At 40.4% G+C, this 23,258-nt stretch overlaps 1 protein-coding gene across 1 annotated transcript in view; it reads left to right on the forward strand.

Moving 5' to 3' along the window:
- The window catches only part of FRAS1 (Fraser extracellular matrix complex subunit 1), a 171,796-nt gene extending 148,914 nt beyond the window's left edge, over positions 1 to 22,882 (forward strand). The window contains exons 56-74 of the mRNA XM_053461676.1: positions 2,244 to 2,588; positions 2,927 to 3,087; positions 3,907 to 4,054; positions 4,494 to 4,699; positions 5,277 to 5,433; positions 6,842 to 7,042; positions 7,819 to 8,006; positions 8,500 to 8,775; positions 8,982 to 9,214; positions 9,930 to 10,090; positions 10,895 to 11,109; positions 11,503 to 11,653; positions 12,328 to 12,435; positions 12,809 to 12,968; positions 13,267 to 13,383; positions 13,530 to 13,696; positions 14,549 to 14,754; positions 20,957 to 21,103; positions 21,561 to 22,882. Coding sequence (XP_053317651.1) covers positions 2,244 to 2,588; positions 2,927 to 3,087; positions 3,907 to 4,054; positions 4,494 to 4,699; positions 5,277 to 5,433; positions 6,842 to 7,042; positions 7,819 to 8,006; positions 8,500 to 8,775; positions 8,982 to 9,214; positions 9,930 to 10,090; positions 10,895 to 11,109; positions 11,503 to 11,653; positions 12,328 to 12,435; positions 12,809 to 12,968; positions 13,267 to 13,383; positions 13,530 to 13,696; positions 14,549 to 14,754; positions 20,957 to 21,103; positions 21,561 to 22,148 — 3,935 coding nt within the window. The 3' untranslated portion in view covers positions 22,149 to 22,882. The remainder of the gene's footprint in view (positions 1 to 2,243; positions 2,589 to 2,926; positions 3,088 to 3,906; positions 4,055 to 4,493; positions 4,700 to 5,276; positions 5,434 to 6,841; positions 7,043 to 7,818; positions 8,007 to 8,499; positions 8,776 to 8,981; positions 9,215 to 9,929; positions 10,091 to 10,894; positions 11,110 to 11,502; positions 11,654 to 12,327; positions 12,436 to 12,808; positions 12,969 to 13,266; positions 13,384 to 13,529; positions 13,697 to 14,548; positions 14,755 to 20,956; positions 21,104 to 21,560) is intronic.
- Positions 22,883 to 23,258: the final 376 nt, after the last annotated feature.

Raw genomic sequence — 23,258 nt, forward strand, 5'->3', positions numbered from 1 at the left:
TGAAAATAAATCTAGCTGGTCAGTAAAAAATATTCTAATTATCTTCATACATGAATGAATATGAATGCTGATGAACTGCTAATATTAGTATAGTCCAGTACACATCTGATCTAGATCAGATCTTCAACTTGGTCTACCATTCCACTACCTTACTAGAGACACCTGCACAATTTGTCTGCCTCAAAAAAGGAAAAATACATTTATAAAAACATGTATCCATTTTATTTTCAACATATTTTTTTTCTATTTTTTTTTTTTACTTCACATTTTGATTAATGAAACGACTGTTCCTTGTTAATGATGTTTAGTTCTGACTAAAGGGCCCCAATCTAGATACATTTAATCCTGGTTGTAGCTGTTTGTCAAGCACCATTAAAAAGTTTGGCCATTTTGACACAGATGGAAAGAACACTTTCAATACTTCCATATAGACATGTGTGCTACCAGAATTAAGAGCAGTGTGCCGATACTGTGGGAAAAAGTACCCTGTTCTCCGGATGGAGGAGGCAGGTTTGTAATCACAGGAATTCGCAGCCCATTTATGCCCTCCAAATCTGTCTGCAGACTCAATTAAATAGGTGCTATTTTGTGAAGACATGGTCATACCTGGGGTCTTTTTAAATTAGCTGATTCCTTTGTTAGCCGATGGTAAAGATTCCATGTAGCAACTCGTCAAATGTGTTACCCAAATGGCTCTAGTACCGGTCCTCATACAAATCTTGACTTATCATTATTTAAAGATACACTTAACTGGGTCACTTAATAGGAAGGAGTCAGCTCAAGACGGTGTAACCCTGAGAATCTGCCACTTCGCCCGGAGAGAGATTGGGCAAGAATCCTGAGACTCAGGATCAAAAACTGAGAGTTCTCGGGTATGGACAGGGTGCCTGTTAACAAATGTACCACTGATGAGATCTGGTAATCACAGGCGGACAAGTGACTGTGCCCCTGATCTACCAATGTTTCCTCACACCAATAAAAGTATTGTTTGTATTTATTCAGCAGATTGCTGTGCAATTATCTTGTATTTGAACAGAGTTTTTTATCGTTATTTCTGGTTGTAAATTAGTTTATTCCCTCCGACTGTGATATATAAATCAGAGGTGATCTCACCGCAGCAAATCCATTTTTTATTTGTGACCAGTCGCTGGCGAAAGGCAATTTTACCGCCATGGCCTATTTAAATATTAACATCCATTGCTTGAAATATTATTCTGTATTTTATCTATATTCTTGATGAATGGGTTTCTTTTGCCTTGATTGAAAACATCATTTCCATTATTTGAGGTGCCCCAAAATTGCTTCTTTAAATGTAAAAACGTTTTTATAGCCTGCAGAAAATTTAAATGAAAAATGTAAGAAAAAAAAAATAGTTGAGGTTCATATTATACATTCAGTTTTTCTATATTAGAAACTGGTAAGACAGGCAAGCGTTACTTTTGTTCAGAGGAAATAGCAGCAATATTATTGTACAGATTAAAATGAATAACGAAACCTGGAAACGTGTACAGCATACAAATGTGAAAGTATTGATAGCTTTAGAACTGAAGTTCAGGCCCAGTCAAACAGTCCTTTAACTTATCTGCCAGAAAATCGCGTTCGAACACCAACTTTTTAGCTGGCCAGCTAAATTAAACATAGGATAGTCCTCACTAAAATAGACACCATTGATGGGCCATAGAAAGAGCAAAGAGAGAACTAATCAGCGACTAGTAACACAAAACCATAACTAAAGGTAATAATACCAATAATAATAATATTAGTAGTAGCAGTGTTTGTATTAGTATTAGTAATTATCTGCACTTTATCTGAAAGTTGTAGTTCAGACACACCTGCAGAGCTACCTCTTGGCCAACTAGACCAACAAGAGTATTTTTTGTAAAATTCATGGCTAGATGTGTAATTACAATTATTATTTATTATTATTATATTATTATTCATTTATTATATTATTATTTGCTTGATACAAGTCACATCTTTTTTTACAGTTGTAAAAGTCACAATAATATCCACTGAATTAACAATAAAATGATGCATACACGTCTAAGGCCTTACTACATTACAGAAAAGATGATACGGTCCTGTAAAAAGTCAAGTAACCCCCCAACACACACATGGCTACATCTATTACAACATCATTGTAAATAAAAGTGTCCCAACTTGTCCCAAATGTTGGTAGGTATGTTAAACCTAGCCATGCCCTGCTGATCAATGTATGAAGACATGACTGTGTTTCCTCGCAGGTGATCCAGGAAGCATTGTTTCGGCCATTTGCTATACTATTCCAAAAACCGCTAAAGGCAGCAGCCTCTACGGATTAGAATCCGGCTCAGATTTCAAGTCCAGGACAATGTCCAACGAGAACCGCATCATTTTCGGGCCTGGCGTTACCATGTCCACCTGTGACATCAAACTAATAGACGATAGTGAATATGAAGAAGAAGAGGAATTTGAGATAGCATTGGCTGACACATCTGAGAATGCTCGGATTGGAAACATAGCAACAGCCAAAGTTGTTATTGAAGGACCCAATGACGCTTCCACTGTCTCCCTTGGAAATGCCACCTTCAGTGTCAGTGAAGATGCAGGTAAAAGCTTTTAAGAGCAAAACTCCCACCATGTAGCCAAGTATATCCTAAATACAGAATTGCATTTTTCTCAAAGTAAACTAATATTTGTTTTCCTACTTTTTAGTAGGTTTTTCTGTTATGTATAGTTCAACGAAATGTGTTCTCACTATTTTTATGACACTATGTTACATCATGAAGGTCAGAAGAGGTTAATGATCCTGAGCTAGTAAAATATATAATCTAGAAAAAGAGACATCAGGATTTCACATTTTGTATGCATTTTGGTTCACATTATAAATTGCTTTATTATGTTGTTTGTTTTTTTTTAATTTGTATTGTTTGTCATTTTATTGTAGGCTCTATAGAGATTCCTGTTATTCGTAGTGGACCAGATCTTTCTGTTCCCACTTCTGTGTGGTGTGCCACTCGCCCATCAGACCCACCATCTGCTTCTCCTGCGATTGACTATATCCCAAGTTCCAAGAAGATAGAATTTGGGGCAGGAAAAACAGTAGAGGTAAGCTTTTTAATTGTGTATTAACTGAGCTAGGACAATAAAACTTATCATTATTCATAATACCATTACCAGAAACATTTTTTTTATTATTATTATTTGACCTAATTCTTATTTTTTACTGGGGGCCCTTAATTGTCATAAGACACAGAAGTAGGTGACATAATAACAAAAAAAAAATTCTCAAAAATAAATAAAATGACAGATTTACTGTGGTTTATTTGCTTAACATACTAGAGAGTGCAGTTAAGTGGTTGGTTAAGTGGAACAGCGCCTTTAATTGGTCTTGTACAGCGGGCAGTTACTCTCAAGGGGTCGATGTATAAAGTGGATATAGAGGCAAAAGGTGATCATTGCATGCACCTTTTTTGCATGTGCCTACCCAGAATCCCTTGTGGTTGTGAAAGCACCATGAGATTTCTGAGGGAAAAAAACAAGCCTTCTGGCTTGTCTGGTGTCTGCAGATGAGTGTTTAATAATGCTTCTACTACCCCCTTAATTTAAGTGGAAGGGTTTTCCATCATCTTTACCCACAATAACTTTTATTAGTAAAAAAAAACATAACATAATAAAAGGCAATACATATTGAATTGCTGTTATAGAAATATAAACAAGTCTACGTTGATGCTACATTTAGGCAAACTAGTAAACTGTTTTAGAAAATCGGGGTAATACCTTTTTTTTTTTGGTAGTGTTATCACTTTTTCAAGATGCTTTCGTAGTGCGTAAGATTCATATTCAAGTAGCTACCATGAGATGTTGGCTAAACTTGTATTCAGATGTTTGCTATTCTACGGGATCATGTATGTTTCTTTCCTTCAGTTCTGCACTCTGACTATATTGGACGATGCTCAGCATCCGGTGATTGAAGGTTTGGAGACGTTTGTGGTTTTCCTTAGCTCTGCACATGGGGCACAGCTTACCAAACCATTTCAAGCAACAGTTGCCATTAATGATACTTTTCAGGATGGTAAGTTATATTATTATAGCACTAACATGGATGAAACTCCAAAAAAATAATAATTTCCCAGTTTACTGGTTATTATGCAGCTTAAAATTTTAATTAATACCATTAATGACTGCTTATGTGGATGAGGCCAGTTCCTGGCTGCAGCTCTATGTGATTTTATTCATGGTTCTATATATTCAGAACTGATGCTTTAATCGTATTGTATCCATGTTAAAGAACATAAAAAAACAAATGTGTATTTTAGGTATAGTTCCAAGGTCTCCGGCCAAACTTTGCCAAAGTGTTGACCATAAGCATCAACTTGTTGTTTGAATAGAAACCCAATCTGGTGCTCAGCCTCCAACCTAATGAAATGTATCCAGTGTAACACTTTCCCCATACAGAAGTTGCAATAGATGAATTGAAATACGGCATAAATATGTGCATTCTTTATCGGCAGTTCCCAGCATGCAGTTCAGTAAAGATGTCTTGATGGTAAAGGAGAAAGATGGAGTACTGCATGTCCCTGTCATACGTACCGGAGACTTGAGTTACGAGTCTTCAGTTCGTTGCTACACTCAGTCTCATACAGCTCGTGTGATGGATGACTTTGAAGAAAGAAGAAACTCTGATGATTCCCGGCTGACATTTTTCAAAGGAGAAAAAGTACGTTTCTTAAGCTGTGCATGCGCTTATTAAATAGGAATATTTTAGATCGTTTTCTTAAAAGCGCCATGCATATATTTAGCTGTGTACATTTCAAACATGAATAGAGTGTCTCTGAAACTTCAAGGACATTATTTTTCAATTGATTGATGCATGTGAGATTTCTTTTCATCCAATGCATTGAAGAATGCCTGCACTTTTCAGACGGCGCTTGCAATATTTGCATATATCCTTTCATCCCATTGAAAGCATACAGTAGATTATCCATGCTGTGCAGGCAGAAAATTCTTAAGAGTAATACAAATTGAAATACTGGATCCTGTTGTACTTTTGTTAGTTGTTTTTAATGTGGTTAGCTGGTGATTCCTTACACTGTCTGCTGTCCCTTTAAACTTCGGCTGACCTGATTAAGATTTAGGGACTTTGGCTGATAGATGGAACCAGACAGCTTCGTTATCCGTTTTTAAAGCAAGTCTCTGTGATGTACAGCGGCTGCTGAGCATGACGGAGCATCGGCGCGTATACAGTAATAAAATACCAGATGCTTGCTCACAGTCGTTGGTAACTCTCGTGGCAGGTGAAGAACTGTACTGTATTTATCAACGACGACTCGGTGTTCGAGCCTGAAGAGCAATTTAGGATTTATCTCAGCAATCCTCTTGGAAGTCACTGGAGCGGAGCCCGAATTGGGAAGAGTGACATGGCTACAATCACTATTTCAAATGATGAGGATGGTAAGAGTGCTTACATCACTAAATATGAAGATGATGATGTCGTCCAAAATGTACACTGTGTTAAACATTTCATTCACAACATGAGTGCTCTGCAAGTTGTACACTAAAGGGTAAGACTGCAGAAGCTTTGAGGCTTAAACCCACCAAATTAATTATGCATGATGAAGGGCCAACGCCTGGGGGCTTCACCTGTTAGAACTGGCCCTGTATGATGTGTACATTATACATACATACAGAGTGGTGCAGAAATTATAATGCAATCAAGTGGTACCCAAATACTTCCATTGATATGGGCGTAATTAACACTGGGAAGCACTAACCTAAGAAGAGTATAAATACAGGTTTTGGGGTGCTGCTGAATCCACCCATGTTTACACACAACAAAGGATGGAATCAGCACACCCACCCAGTAAATATGTATAACGGATCCTATAAACACTATTTAGAAGCCCCATCTAACAGGAAAAAACGGGGCCAGTCACACACTATGGCCAATTTTGGAGTATTTTGATGTAGTGGGCGGCTAAGAAATATAAGGGTATGCGCTGAGTCCTTGTTTTTTTGTATGTATATAAATATATTCCAGCTCCGAGGCTCAGTGACATATTGAAAGGTAGAAAACATGGACATTTTTCATGTTAACATGCCCTTTAAATGATATATTAATTCATTTTGTGAGATGCTTACTGCTGGAATACCCTGAGTGAAAGCACTGAATGAATGATATACTATACATTTTTCTCACCATGAGACACAAAGCATTGCTTATTATATGGCAATACCTTATTACAGTGCAATTTGTTTAGGAGAATTAGTAACATCCATCAAATGAACGTCAGGATGTGTAGAATATTTGGAGTAAATATATGGCACATAAATACATTTTCCATACACGTTTTGACCTGTTAGCAAATGGATCAAAAACAATACAATGGATTTTAAATTAATTTATCTTTCTACCTTTGTGGCATCAATAACCTGAATAATTTGTTTCCTACCCCCTTCATTGATGCCTTGAATCCAATTTTAAGAGAAACATAGAACTCACTGTATTAGCCTTTATCACTTATGTTAGGAGGCTGCTCTATTTATCTTCAGATTGTAAGCTCTTTTGAGCTCATCTGTTATTTCTGTATGTCATCTTGTTATGTCTAACAAATGTAGCTTATTCATAATCATAACACACTGCATATAATATAACTATGGTATAATATATATATGTGTGTGTGTATATATATATATATATATATATATATATATATATATATATATATATATATATCTACATACACTGTATATACTCAGTTAATGGAAAATATGTTTTTATATTAAAAGCTTACACTATTGATAATTACTTCTAGCTTAGATTCTCACTAATTCAAGATGTTTGCATTTTCCATTCCCAAAGCCCCTACAATTGAGTTTGAAGAGAGCACTTACCAAGTTCGAGAGCCCCAGGAACTTGACGGAATAGCCACGCTTAATATAAAAGTGATCAGAAGAGGAGACCAAAACAGAACTTCAAAGGTCCGCTGTAGCACAAGAGATGGATCTGCCCAGTCTGGGGTCGATTACTACCCAAAAAGCCGGGTTCTTAAATTTAGTCCTGGTAAGTAAACAAAAGTAAACAAAAAACACGTTGAACTTGTAGAAATTTAGAAATTTCCACTGCACCTCATAAAAGAGTCGATTGAAAGCCATCTAGGTTAAAAGGAGGCTTAAGGTTGACATTTGTGACACATGCCAGGTGGCCAAAGTACACATTTCTATACATAAAGGGGAGCATCCTAAGGTTTTTAGTATCAAATCTCTCAACTCAGTTGAGCTAGAGATATACCATTCAGCAGAACATATGAGTGGTTCTTTCCTGGTGGAAAGGCACAACAAAGTCTTCTAGTGATAAAACAAGAAAACAAAAAATCCAATATAAACTATAGCAACCAGTGAGAATATGTCTGCTAATTAGAAAGTACCACTGGTGGCTATGGTGACAAAACCACTTTTCAAATGTTGCACTAGAATCACTTTTCATACATATCCAACTTTATATCACGTTATTTATACCCGATGAGTTGGTTGTATTTTAAAGCAGAACTTCTGTCTGGTATTAATTGAGCCACCTGTGTTTAAGCAATAATGGTCTCAGTTTCTAGGCTCTAACCGTAGATTTCCATCCTGGTCATACACACAGAAGTTCAAGTGAACATGAAAAGTGATCATTACAAAGCATATAATCTGATATTTTATGTTGTAATATTATTCATGTAATGAAATAAAACCTACAACTTGAAAGAAGTTAGCACATTAAGGATTCTTTCTGGAATCCAAATGGTTTCATAACTATAACTGACTATAATGATCCACTCTGTTCCATTGGTTTTGCAGGTGTTGATCATATCATCTTTAACGTGGAAATTCTGTCTAATGAAGACAGGGAGTGGCATGAATCCTTCTCATTAGTTCTTGGGCCAGATGATCCAGTTGAAGCTGTGCTTGGAGACATTACCACCGCTACTGTGACAATCCTCGACCAAGAGGCAACAGGAAGCCTGATATTACCATCACCCCCTATAGTGAGTACTCCTGCTTTATATCCCACTATCCTAGAATTCCATGGGATCACCACAATTAAAAAAGAAACTCCCCATGGCATCCCAAGTGCCAAGCTGGGGTATATTTGATACGCAGATAAATTCTGTTATCACAACACAGTTAGGAGTTGCCATCTTTAGCTCATCTTTATCAACAAATATTTTATAATTATATATATGAATAGGATTATGATTCACATGAGAAGCTGATGTTTTTTTTTTTTACAGTTTTACTTCTCACCTCTTCCACCTTTCTTAAATAAATTTGTGGTATTCTGCAGTGCGGAAAAAAATTATTATTATTTTTATTATTATTATTTAATGATTCTGATACGGTTTAGTTAAACTTGAAAAATAACTTAAGAAATCGCCTAACATTAACAAGTCAGTGAGATATTCAATTCAGCTCTTAATTTAGTGAATACACCTTAGTTTTATTACAGTGTATAATGCAAGTCATTGTTTTTGGCTGCAGGTTGTATCATTGGCCGATTATGACCATGTAGAAGATGTCACCAAAGAGGGGGTGAAGAAATCCCCATCTCCTGGGTACCCATTGGTGTGTGTCACACCATGTGATCCACACTTTCCCAAGTATTCTGTGATGAGGGAGCGTTGTGAAGAAGCTGGCATCAACCAGTCTACTATCTTATTCAACTGGGAAGTGGCAACACCCACTGACTCCAATGGCGCTCGATCTCCTTTTGAAACAATCACAGACACCACACCTTTCACAAGTGTCAATCACATGGTGAGTATGAACAAAGTTAAGATATTTATATTGATGCTAACTGTATATGAATTCAAGCGCACATGTAACTCCATTTTGTTTTGTAAAGAGACTAGTCATACTGCCCCTGTTGCCAGAAAAGTAAAAAAAAAAGAAATAAGAGACAAATTTGACTTCCAAAAAGAAGTTACTGTATAGTTAACATTCTTTTTTCATCTGTTTTCTAGGTCCTGGATAGCATTTACTTCAGCAGACGATTCCATGTCCGATGTGTTGCCAAAGCAGTGGATAAGGCCGGGCATGTGGGAACACCACTGAGAAGCAATATTGTCACAATAGGAACAGACAGTGCCATATGTCACACACCGGTGGTGGCAGGGACCGCAAGAGGATTTCAGGCCCAGTCTTTTATTGCCACTCTGAAATACCTGGATGTCAAGCACAAAGAGCATCCCAACAGGTAATCCTTGTCTGCCAAGAGCTGGCCGGAACATTCCTCCAGACACTGGAAGGCAGAGATATAAGCCCTGAACAGTATTCAGCAGGATCTCAGCACAGCTGAAGTGATGGCCATAGATGCTCTGTAGATCAGAGTATTTCCATGTTGGTCCACAATTTCCGCAACTGTATTGCGGTATTTCACGGCTGTGATATACATACAGTATTTAGTCAGTTAATATCAGAAAAAAACATACACCTGCCCAGGTATTAAGAGAAGAATGATATCTTAAACAAGAATAATTACTTAAACAAACTTAAGCGCAATTCAATATTGGATCATGATTAACATAAACTTACTACAGTCACTCTTACAATGTTTGGCATTCTTGTGTGGAGCGCCTATACTGATAAAGCTTATTTTGCAAAACACATGAGTAAAAAGTGTCAGTGGCCTGAACATCGGAGCTTTTGATAATTGTCACCATGTCCAGCACACAGGCTCACTTACTAAAGCAATAAAGTTAGGTATAAAGGTTTCACAGTCACGACTCAATTGTTGTCTGAAAAATAGCAATTTTGTGCCATCTGCTGTAAGAAAGGAAAGTGATCTCATTTTTAATTACGAAGTCACAGGAACTTTTGTTCTCCATCTGTAAAGCCCATTAACACGGCCTTGTACGTAGTCTGCAGTCTGTGAGTTTTATAAATATATTTATACTTCATTCCTCTGCTAGGATCCATATATCCGTACAAATCCCTCACCAGGATGGGATGTTGCCGCTCATTTCCACGATGCCGCTACACAACCTGCACTTCCTGTTGTCCGAGTCTGTGTACCGACACCAGCACGTATGCTCCAACCTGGTCACCATTCGTGACCTCAGAGGTATTTCAGGTATATGACTTGCTAATTTAAACACTTTTTACTGTAAAACCTATTAACTTCTTATCCCCCCCCCCCAAACAATTTGAAAGAAAGCTACAGAACTGTTTAGAAAAATACAGGGAAACCTAAAAACTCACATAAGCCAGGGGGAATTATCAATAATTGTAAATTCTCCTCTTCTATCACTCACATATCTGGAAGGTCGCATATAGATGACTGTCTGCATTGTTACTGAAACTCTAATCAATGCCCTGTGCTGACGTTCTCTCCCTCCACCTCAGGGCAAAGGCTTCCTGAACCAATCAACAACAAGCAGCAACTTAACAGTAGAGCAGCGATACGTTTCAGAGAATAGCAAATTAAGATACATTCCCCATAAGTGTGTTTCTCTAAAACAGCTGATCAGTTCATTTTTATTCATCTGTACTCAAATAGGAATATCGATAACCCTGGACCATTATTTGCCTCAGAACGTCTCACCTAGAACAATTTTTGGCTAAGAATAGAGTGATTTAAAAGCAAATTGATGAAATGGAAAGAAAAGTAATAAGTAACACCGCTTGTATTTATTCACTGCAAGAATATAATCAGGAACTTGCCAACCTCTTCTCGCCTCCACTACCCTGATTTATTAATGCAGTCCCTCTTCCTTGCGTAAAATCAGTCAATTGCTTCTTAATTAAGATTTCTTTATAAGACCGTATCTGTTTTTAGGGTAATAAATGTCCTAACCTATATCACCCCTTCCCGAACTCATACAACCTTATTTGATGGTTTTCTGAATTGAGATTTTCATTGCTTTCTTTATTCTAGAAGCGGGATTTTTGGATGAGGTAACATATGACAGCATAGCGGTGGGTCCAGGATATGACCGGCCATACCAATTTGATCCCACCGTGAGAGAGCCAAAGACTGTCCAACTGTACAAGCACCTGAACCTCAAGAGTTGCATTTGGACATTTGACGCATATTACGATATGACGGAGCTCATTGACGTCTGCAGTGGAGCTGTGACAGCCGACTTCCAGGTGCTTAACAATACTTCCTGTGTCTTGGCTGTATTGACTTGTATTGGCTGAGTGCACAATAACCAAAATGAACATATGTCTAAATCGAGATGTGATACAAATAGATCAATGAAAATGAAACATCCTCTGAACATGCCATTTAAAGAGGAATTAATTGTAGGCTAATTCCATTAATTACCAATAGTTTTCAGATCAGCCAGGTTTGTGCTCGCATTACAAAAAAGGTACCAGCAGGATCTTCCTGCATCAAGAGCAATATAGTCGCAGGACAGGACCATGTTGTCTAAATCAACAACGCACTATTAATAGCATGGCATGCAGAACAGAGATATGTTTTGAGTGACTCCTTACGGAAACGTGATTTTGAGTTTTGTGATTTAAAATACATTGTAGGTGAGGGACTCTGCTCAGTCGTTCCTGACAGTTCATGTACCCCTGTACGTGTCATACATTTATGTGACTGCGCCCAGAGGATGGGCATCGTTGGAACATCACACCGAGATGGAATTCTCCTTCTTCTATGACACTGTCCTCTGGAGAACCGGTATGATTTCAAAGCCTACGCTTATATTTCAAACTAGCACAGATGGTACTCAAATACTGATTTGGTGCTAGGATTCCAAACATGTTCCAAAATGGCATACTAAGTAAAGCATTGCTGTCTGTTATCCCTCAAGCTAAAAACACATGTGGCCACCTTCCCGTGGTACGCTTTTCATAAAAACTGAAGCCTACGTTATTTTTACTACTGCAGACAGCCTGTGGACCACACACTTTGGACACCAGTGCTGTGGCATATTACTGCAGATCTGCCAGTATGCAAGGCCCAGATCCAGAGAGGAAAATGCCTGAATTTTGAACATTAAAATTCAACTCTTATGCTTCAGGCATTGTTGGTTGTACAGTTGCCATCTTTTCTATGAAAAATAAAGCCCATATTATTGTTTCCATATTATTTTCTATTGAACATCAAATATATATTTTTTTACTAGGCTTCAGGTTTTAAATACCAAGTAAGTAGCAACCCTAAGTTTTTTTAGATGCATGGCCTTATAAGTGTTCTACTTTACCTTTTGTATTCCATGAATATAGAACAAAATAAAAGAAAGAACAGCAGGTGGTTGTGCCATTTGGCGTTTCTGTAAATCTACTGAGAGGGGCGAGTGCTGTTCTTCTTTGTGTGAACACAGCTGAACATCTGTCTGCTTTATCTCATAGGCATTCAGACAGATAGTGTGCTATCTGCCAGGCTTCAGATCATAAGGATTTATATTCGAGAGGATGGGCGACTGGTTATCGAGTTTAAAACCCACGCTAAGTTCAGAGGTAAGAAAGCAAATACATAGGTTATTGAGACTGAGACTACAGGATTTATAGCGTTTTTCCTAGCAAACCATTTTCTGGTGCCATAACTGTGCTTAAACTTGCCTATTAACATAACAAAGAAGCTCATTGTGGCGTCTCCTGTTGGCTGTATGGTAGCAAATAAAATGTAAAAAAAATTGTTTTACTTGTAACACGTAATCTTACTAAGGTTGTGTTTAACTCCTAAGCATATGATATCTTAATACAAAAAAAAATTAATGTCAGATTAACACACTTTTATGAGTAGCTTATTATATGCAACCACTGCAGGTGGCAAGTACTGTGTAAAAACTATCCTGGAGATCTGTTTCCACATGTAATATTTATTCTGCAGGCCAGTTTGTCATGGAACACCACACGCTTCCAGATGTGAAATCTCATATCATGTCCCCAGACCACTTGGGTGGAATCGAGTTTGACCTTCAGTCTTTGTGGAGCGCACAGACGTTTGATTCTCCATATCAATTATGGAGAGCAACCAGCTCATACAGCAGGTAAGCCCAAGCTGGTGTGTAAGTTGGGTCAAGGTAAGGGAAGGGGGTAAATTCAGGGATGTGGTCTAAGTATTTTAATATCAGTTACAGTGAATTAAAAACATACCCAAAAATATGTGTGATTATTAGATGCTACCAAGAGATCATAACCCAGTCTTTATAATCAGCTGATGCCACATAAGTGTTTTGTATGAAAACAATGTGGTTTGTTGGCAGTAGGCGACCTGTAAGGGTAGAGTGTTCTTAACAGGATATTTTTGCATGGATTCCAGAACTAACATCTTGTTTCTGATTTCAGGAAAGACTATTCGGGAGAATATACCATCTATCTGATCCCTTGTACTGTGCAGCCAACACAGCCATGGGTTGATCCTGGGGACAAGCCTCTAGCCTGCACAGCCCATGCTCCGGAAAGGTCAGCAAACTGGTCCTAATGCTGCGGGTGTAGTACTTGTGATATGTATGCAATTTCACATAGGTTAGAGAGAGATCTTGGGGCCAATGTGTAAAACCATTTGGTTTGTTCATACCATGTATATTTCTTTCTCCCTTTGTCTCCAGGTTCCTTATTCCCATTGCATTTCAGCAGACTAATCGGCCTGTCCCAGTTGTATATTCACTAAATACAGAGTTTCAGCTTTGTAACAACGAAAAGGTCTTCTTGATGGACCCCTCCAAGTCTGAAATGTCACTAGCAGAGATGGACTATAAAGGAGCCTTCTCAAAAGGTACATTATTAAAGATCAACTATTACTCTCTAAAAACAAAAGCATTTGTAGGTTGTTACATTAGTGCTTTATATCGCTTTTAGAGAATGGATAAGAGAAAAAAAACCGATATTCTTGGACGTTGGTCTATTCATAATTTGCAGCTGCAGTTAAGCGCAAGTGGGCCGAAGCACACATATTTACTATTGCCTTGCATTTACAGTAAACGCAAAGTATGCTCAACTCCACTGCAGCACAATTAAACTGATGCAAGTTTTAATACCACTTCCAAAGCTCACTTTGGATTGGGACTTCGTATCTCTTATTAAAAACTTATACACACATTGAGTCCAGCTATGCCTCCCTCTCGCCCCTTAACCCAAGACTGGTTGGATTAGGAGTTAAAAATGTGCCCAACCATGCCTCTCCCCCTACCTACCTACTTACCTACCCCCTGCTTTAAGTAATGCAGGTACGGGGCAAGATCTATTTAATGCACATTTTGTTTAACAGGAAAGTAAGTAGACAATGAAAATCAGTGATGCCTCATCTTCAGCCACCCTAAAAAGTAAAAAAAAAGGCTAACAGTTATATTAATGAACTTGCCCGTTACTGGTAAAAATGTAAAATGACATGCGATCACATCAACTTACAAGTATCCCAAGCAGTAATGAATAAGTGACTATGTGGGTTGTATACTGTAAGTCCATGCAACTTAAGTTACGTTACGTCAGTCACATTAACACTTAAACGACAGCTAAGACCACATCATGCATTGGAACATGGTCAGCATTTATAGTAATAGTTAACATGTTGTACATGCCTTGATTATATCTTGAATTGTTTTTTGATTGTATTGTTAACCTCTTACAGGTCAAACCCTATATGGTAGAGTGCTGTGGAATCCTGATCAAAACCTCAATTCTGCCTACAAGCTGCAGCTAGAGAAGGTCTATCTCTGTACTGGAAAAGATGGATATGTGCCTTTCTTTGACCCGACCGGAACCATTTACAACGAAGGACCCCAATACGGTTGTATTCAACCGAATAAGCACCTAAAGCACCGTTTTCTACTCTTGGTTAGTAGTGTAAAAATTCCTTATGTAGATAATAAGTTCACTGTGCCTGTGTCTGAATTTCCAAATCTTGAATATTTGAATTCTGCATGTGTTTTACTATTTCAATACTGCAATAAAACAACATGAGTGAATACAGCCGAACATTAAATACAAATTGCTAATTTGTTCTTAATCTGATTGAAGCCCAAGATATTTGTGCTGCACATCTGACATTGTTTGCTCATCTGGTTTATCTAGACCCATTTTAGACACAGATGCATATATATATATATATATATATATATATTGTGGTAAAGTGTATGGGAGAGTGGTTGATGGGATATATATCTCACCTGGTTACCTCAGCCAGGCATGGTAGCAAACCCAGGTGCTCTCAGGTGAGGCTTCCTAAGCTCGTTACTGGGGAGGAAGCCTTAAAAGAGAGGGCTGTTTTGCAAGGGGAGGGAGAACCTGAATGAAGGAGCAGCTACAGCCAGCGCTGCAGCCCACCAGGTATGAAGCTTTACCCCATACAAAACTGGTTACTTTGCTTTGTGACAGACCTTAGGCTGCTAGAGAGGTATCCTGCTGTTTAGTTAGAGCCGGACAGGCTTATAGTTTGTTTTGTTTACAAGGTGCTCTGTGACTACAACATCTAAATAAACGCGCTTTTACGTTGGAAACCTGTGTGAAACTGTCATTGCCGCCCCATGCGTGAGCTGTCCCCTACAATTGGTGGAGAATGCGGGCACAGTTGTGCTAGGAGCAACGGCAGGACAAAACACAGCATCTGAATTTTGTGGACATTTAAAGGGCCGGAAGCATATGTCCTGAGTGAAGGCTGCAGCACTGTAAGGCCCATCTGGCACAATGGAGGAAGTGATAAAGCAGCTGATACAGGCTAACCTGAGACATGAGCAGGCCTTGGAACAGCAACGGAAGTTTCATGCAGAGGCTTTTCACGCCCAGCAACATGCGCAACAGCAGACTATGGCCCAACAACAGGAAACGAATCGCCTGTTAATGGAGCAGATTGCTGCGCTCAGAGAGACTGTTGTGGCTCAGCCCCAACAAGTGGAGACAAGCCCCCTTGAGACTGTTAACGTGAGGAGGGCCGTTCAGCGGGGCTTACAAAAAATGACACCCGACGTTGAGGCATACCTCACCGTATTTGAGAGAGTGGCGGAGAGAGAGAGACTGCCAGTTGCAGAGTGGGCAGAAGTGATTGCACCCTTCCTGACTGGTGAACCGCAAAAGGCCTACTATGACCTCGGGGAGCAGGATGTCCGGGACTTTACAAAACTAAAAATGGAGATCCTTGCTCGCCTGGGTGTTACGCCCGCTGTTCGGGCCAAGAGAGTCCACTGTTGGAAATACACCATGGACAAGCCTGCCAGGTCCCAGATGTATGATCTGATTCATCTTGTAAGCAAGTGGCTGGAACCAGAATCCACTACACCAGCCCAGATTGTGGAAAAGGTGGTAATGGACCACTACCTCTGCGCCCTCCCGGCGGAGCTACAACGGTGGGTTGGGCATGGAGACCCCAGAACTGCTGAGCAGCTTGTCAACATGGTGGAAAGGTTCATAGCAACCGAGGACTTCCTCCGTGAGGTCCCTGCGGCACCAACACCTTCCAAGACTGTCAGACCCGCGACATCTTTGGGTAAGAGAGTTCCAGCTGGAGGTGTATGGGAAAATGTGAGAGAGAGCAGGGCTCTAGAGTTTGGGCAAGGGCAAAAGACTGATCCTGAACCCATGGGACCCCACAATCCTAGAAAGGGCTCCCTACTAAGGAGGCCAGGGACCCCCCAGTGCTGGAGGTGCCATGAGTGGGGACACATAGCCGCCTATTGCCCTCTTAACTCAGAGCCCATGGTGTGTGACGCTAGTCGGCGTCAGTCCCTGTTTGCAGAACCGGTTTGTGCAGCCATTCCAGAATCAGAGACTGAGCCGCATTTTTGTATGGTGAAGATAGGTGACTGCTCCGTGAAGGCACTTTTGGACTCGGGTAGCCTGGTGACTTTGGTTCGGGCTGGCCTTGTGACTATGGACTACGTGCCGAACAAGCACATAAGAGTGCTATGCATCCACGGGGATATTGTAGCTTACCCTGTGGCCCCCATTAAGTTGGTGACCCCATCTGGAACTGTGACCTACGAAGTCGGAGTTGTAAAAAGACTTATGCATGCGGTTATTTTAGGCCGCGATTTCCCCTTGTTCTGGGAGTTGTGGAGAAGGGGGAACGTTTCTGCAGCTGGGGAACAAACTCCGGCAGAGTCTGTACCCCTCCCTGTAAATAATGGGTCAGGTGAGACGGCCATTGGGAACAATGATACCAGTAAGGGGCATGATGAAAAGGATCTAGGCCCACCCGAAATGTATAGTGAAGATTCTTTCCCCTTGCAGGTGTTAGCTGGGGAGGAAGAAGAAGAAACTTCCCTACCCGGCCAACAGGTCTTAGATTTAGAAATGTCTCGGGGTAACTTCGGGACCGAGCAAGTGAGAGACCCCACTCTGGGAACTGCACGGGCAAATGTCACGGTAGTAAATGGGGTACCACAGGAACCCGAAGCTGACCAGAAATTTCCGCATTTTGCCATGAATGGGGATCTAGTGTACCGGGTCACCAAAGTTAACAAGGAAATTGTGGAACAGCTTCTGGTGCCAAAACCATACCGACACCTGGTGCTGGACATAGCCCATAACCATGTGTTTGGGGGGCACTTGGGGACTAATAAAACACAAGAGAGGGTCCTCCAAAGATTTTATTGGCCTGGGGTATATGAAGAAGTAAAAAGGTATTGTGAGTCATGCTCCACGTGCCAGAAGAGTGCCCCAACACCACACTTCCGTAGCCCCTTGGTGCCACTTCCCATCATTGAAGTACCATTTGAGAGAGTTGCCATGGATTTGGTAGGGCCCATTGTCAAATCTGCTAGGGGACACCAATACATTTTGGTTGTCTTGGATTATGCTACCCGGTACCCAGAGGCGGTACCCTTAAGAAACATGGCCTCTAAGAATATTGCTAGGGAGTTGTTTTACATGTTCTCTCGCACGGGGATCCCTAAAGAAATTCTTACTGACCAGGGTACGCCCTTTATGTCACGGGTCATGAAAGACCTGTGTAAGTTGTTTAAAATCGCTCACCTCCGTACCTCAGTGTACCACCCTCAAACAGACGGGTTAGTGGAGAGGTTTAACAAAACCCTAAAGCATATGCTAAAAAAGGTGGTAGAAAGGGATGGTCGGGATTGGGACTGTCTATTACCCTACCTCATGTTCTCTATCAGGGAGGTGCCCCAAGCGTCTACAGGGTTTTCCCCCTTTGAGTTAGTCTATGGCCGACATCCACGGGGTTTGTTAGATATTGCCAAAGAAACTTGGGAGACCGAGGCCACTCCATATAAGAGTGTTATTGAACATGTGGCTCAGATGCAGGAGCGAATAGCGACGGTGATGCCTATAGTTAAAACGCATCTGCAAAGAGCGCAGGAGGCCCAGAGCAGAATTTATAACAGATCTGCCAGGTTGAGGGCCTTTAATCCTGGGGACAGGGTCCTGGTTTTAGTGCCCACCGTCGAAAGTAAGTTTTTAGCCAAGTGGCAGGGTCCCTATGAGGTTGTAGAGAAGATGAGTGAGGTGAACTACAAGGTCCATCAGCCGGGCAGGAGAAAACCCTTCCAGGTTTACCACGTAAACCTGATCAAGCCGTGGAAAGAGCGGGAGTCTTTGGGGGCGACCCAGGCAGGGGTCAAAGAAGTGGGGCAACCAGTTCCCCCAGTAACAATAGGAGAGGCACTGTCAGTGCCCCAGAAGCAGGAGGTGAGGGAGTTCCTGCAGGAAAACAGACGCAAGTTTTCGGACCTACCGGGCCGTACCCACCTCATAAAACACCATATTAAAACTGAGCCTCACAGTAAAGTGAACCTGAAGCCATACAGGATACCAGAAGCCCGTAGAGAGGCGGTATCCACGGAGGTCAGGCGCATGCGTGAATTAGGTGTTATTGAGGAATCTACTAGTGAATGGTCAAGCCCCATAGTGCTAATCCCAAAGCCCAACGGGACGTGGAGGTTCTGTAATGACTTCAGGAGATTAAATGAGGTCTCGAAGTTTGATGCGTACCCCATGCCCCGAGTGGATGAACTGGTTGAGAGGCTTGGGAAGGCAAGGTACATTACAACACTTGACCTTACAAAGGGCTATTGGCAGATACCGTTGACTGAGGAGGCTAAAGAGAAGACTGCCTTTTCCACTCCAGAGGGCCTGTTCCAGTATGTTGTGATGCCATTTGGGTTACATGGGGCCCCTGCTACCTTCCAGAGGCTGATGGATCTGATTTTGAGACCACATCGTGATTATGCCGCTGCTTACCTGGACGATGTGGTAATTTTTTCGTCTGACTGGAAAAGTCACCTCGGTAAGGTACAGGGCGTGTTAGACTCCATTAGTGATGCAGGCCTAACCATAAACCCTGAAAAATGTGCAGTGGGTCTGGAGGAAGCAAGATACCTGGGTTATATCATTGGTAGGGGGCTGGTTAAACCCCAGATCAATAAGATTGAGGCGATACAGAACTGGCCTAGGCCAGTAACAAAGAAACAAGTGAGGGCTTTCCTTGGCATAACCGGGTACTACCGTCGGTTCGTGCCCAATTTTGCCTCCATGGCCACACCATTGACAGACTTAACAAAGGGTGGTAAGTCAGTGATGGTAAAGTGGAACCCCGAGGCAGAAAGGGCTTTTCAGAGTCTGAAGTCTGCCCTGTGTGACCAGCCAGTGCTCGTTTCCCCTGATTTTAGGAAACCGTTTCTGGTTCAGACAGACGCGTCTGCTAGAGGTTTGGGGGCAGTTTTGTCACAAGTGGTTAATGGGGAAGAACACCCAGTGCTGTTCTTGAGTAGGAAACTGACCCCAGCCGAGGAAAATTATGCCATAGTGGAAAGGGAGTGTCTCGCCATCAAGTGGGCGTTGGAGTCTCTGAGATATTATCTCCTGGGCAGGGAATTCGTGTTGGTAACTGACCATGCTCCTCTGGCATGGATGAAACAGAATAAGGAGAGGAATGCAAGAGTGACGAGATGGTTTCTCTCCTTGCAAAACTTTAGATTTACAGTGGAGCATAGACCAGGGAAGTTACATGGGAATGCGGATGCGTTGTCCAGGGTGTACTGTATGGTTGCTGACGCTGTCCAGACCTCTGGTCTGGAGTCGACGGGGGGGATATGTGGTAAAGTGTATGGGAGCGTGGTTGATGGTATATATATCTCACCTGGTTACCTCAGCCAGGCATGGTAGCAAACCCAGGTGCTCTCAGGTGAGGCTTCCTAAGCTCGTTACTGGGGAGGAAGCCTTAAAAGAGAGGGCTGTTTTGCAAGGGGAGGGAGAACCTGAATGAAGGAGCAGCTACAGCCAGCGCTGCAGCCCACCAGGTATGAAGCTTTACCCCATACAAAACTGGTTACTTTGCTTTGTGACAGACCTTAGGCTGCTAGAGAGGTATCCTGCTGTTTAGTTAGAGCCGGACAGGCTTATAGTTTGTTTTGTTTACAAGGTGCTCTGTGACTACAACATCTAAATAAACGCGCTTTTACGTTGGAAACCTGTGTGAAACTGTCATTGCCGCCCCATGCGTGAGCTGTCCCCTACAATATATATATATATATATATATATATATATATATATATATATATATATATATATATATATATATATATTCCTTGCTGTACCATGCTTTAGAAATCTTGCAGTGTAATTATTCACATGGGTGAGGAGAACGCATCCTCCTGGTTTTAAATAGAAATCCGGTAGATGCTGTTAGCATGGCTCTTTTTGGGAGAAATGTAGTTAAAGGAATTGTCTTTTCATTCCCTGCTTCCCTGAAGTGCCTTTTTGATTCTTTAAATTGAAGCTTTGTGTATGAAAGTATTTGTAAATGTTATATGTATTATATATATATACATTTTATATATATATATATATATATATATATATATATATATATATATACATAAATATATATACATAAATTATTACCTTTGAAATTTACATTCTCACTCCAAAAAAACTTTTTTGAGTATAATATGCAGAAAGATATGTGGAAAACAGAAATGTTTGAAAAAAAGAGACAGATTCTTTCTTGGTTATACAGCTTTTAATGTTATTTAAAAAAATCTTATATATAGTGAAAAGATATTCTGTTCACATTGACCACAGGACCGCCACCAGCCGGAAGTGACTGAAAAGTTCTTCCATGATGTCCCCTTTGATGCTTGCTTTGTGTCAGACTCACCAGATCTCAGTTCCATGAACAGCATGCCAGGGGTGGATGGATTTACTATGAAAGTTGATGCTCTGTACAAGGTAAAGAGACTCATAGTCTGTCTTATCTGGTTTGTTTTGACTGACCATGTGGATCAGGTAGAACTTCGTTGTGTGGCAGTATAATAATGCACTTGGAATACGTTATTACGTAGGTGGCTATTCCTATCACAGCAAAGTTATTTATAGTGCCTGCAAATGTACCACCAGCCCAAAACCCCTTATATATTTAAAAAAAACTTTCCTGACCAAAAACATGTTTATAATATACCCTAAATTATTCAATAATAAAAAGTAAATATTGGTTTACCATCAGAAGATCTATGTTTTAACCCAACTCTGTACTTACCCCAAACAATTATTAAATCATCAAATTAATAGTAAGTTGAAAAAAATGTTAATTGTAAGGCTAAACGTTTTCTTTCTACTTATGGATTCTAAACATAAGTAGAAAACATATGATTTTAAGACATTTCTGCTATTTTTTTTTCTCTTGAAGGTTGAAACTGGACATCAGTGGTATCTTCAAGTAATCTACATTATTGGCCCAGAAACAATGGCAGGTCCCAGAGTACAGCGTTCACTAACCTATCAGCTGAGCCGTGGACGTAGAGATCTGGTAGACAAAAACGGGAGGCTCACGCTGGATGATTCTTTGATATACGACAATGAAGGAGACCAGGTTAAGAATGGAACCAACATGAAGACATTAAGTCTAGAAATGGAGACAGCTGCAGTTTCTGCTTCTCAGACAGGGGCTTCCATCGGAAGTGCGTTTGCAGCCATATTGCTTTTGGTGCTCGTTCTCCTGGCTGTTTGCCTTATAATGCAGAAGTGCAGGAGAAAGAAAAAGAAGATGCCTCCTAGGGATGTGGCAGAGGAATATCCACTTAACACCAAGGTGGAGGCTTCAAGGAAAAACATAAACCTGGCAGAGAAGAATTTCAACAGGCAGCATTGCACTGTGCGGAACATTAATCTCCTCAACGACAACCAAGACGTCTATGAAGTTAAAGGCGTCAAGGTGAAGCAGGTTAATCTAGAAGTCAAAGTCCACAATAATCTACACGATGGAACAGAAGTTTGATTACCCAGCCGCACATGCAGAATATATATTTTGTTTAAAATAAATCTGTTGTGTTTTTTTTTTTTTTTATACATTGTGAAAAAGAAACAAAAAAAAAAAAGAAAGAAGCACCAGTATTTTTATAATCTGGCATGAAAAAGGGAAAAGTAAGGACCGAGTGATGGACAGATGTGCAGTACATAGTTCAACGCGCAACTGAGCTACCTCGATATACCCACGCGTGTACGAATACAAAGGGCAAAACGTGAATGAATAAGCTGATTCTTTTCCCCTTTGTCCCCCAACAATGTGCTGCACAGGTTTGGAACACTGCCACTAAGCTCAAATAGCAGAGATACTATTGTGAAAATGCACTGAATGTAGATGTGATGAACAATCCCATTATATGCACATTAAACTGTTTTTTTATATATATAAATAGATTGAAAGAAAATCAGGATTTATCCCTTGCATTTAGTGTGCGTGGTAGGTCATACGCCATTTTTAAAAAACATAACACTTGTGCTAGTGGTTTCTGTAGAATAAATGATTTGCGATCCACAACACTGACAAGCTAACATACAATTGGCAAAGATATGGAGGTTTAAATTATTCAACATTATATATTTTTTCACGTTCATATCTGAAATGTCACTCCAAGGGTTTCTTAATATGTGTGTGGGGGGTTAATATCACATACCAGTTATGTTTTTGGTCCTGAAATATTGTTTTCTGGAAGTATCGGGTAGAAAGAAGGTTGAGGAAATAGGTGGAATCTATCTATTCCCACAGGAGTAATGGAAGATTGAGATTTTCAAAAAAAAAAGATAAATAATACAAAGGTAGCGACGTAAAGACACACCATGAAAGGAAGGGGCACGGTAATTTGGTTAAATAGTAAACTGGTATACTGGATAAAGATAGTTCTTTTATATTGGTGCTCTTAAGCTTGCGCACTGAAACAGTCTTGTGTGATTGTTTTATTTGGTGAGTTCTGTTATAGTGAAGAATAGTTTTCTTAGGACACGGTTAGTGTATTGACGATTATTGTGACATTGGCACCTTTTGTGCTCGTTGACTTCCTCGCAGCTAATGAATCCCATCATGCTTTACAGATGTGTTAGTGGCGGT

This window comes from Spea bombifrons, chromosome 1 (genome assembly GCF_027358695.1).
Source record: "Spea bombifrons isolate aSpeBom1 chromosome 1, aSpeBom1.2.pri, whole genome shotgun sequence".
Lineage (NCBI taxonomy): Eukaryota > Metazoa > Chordata > Amphibia > Anura > Pelobatidae > Spea > Spea bombifrons.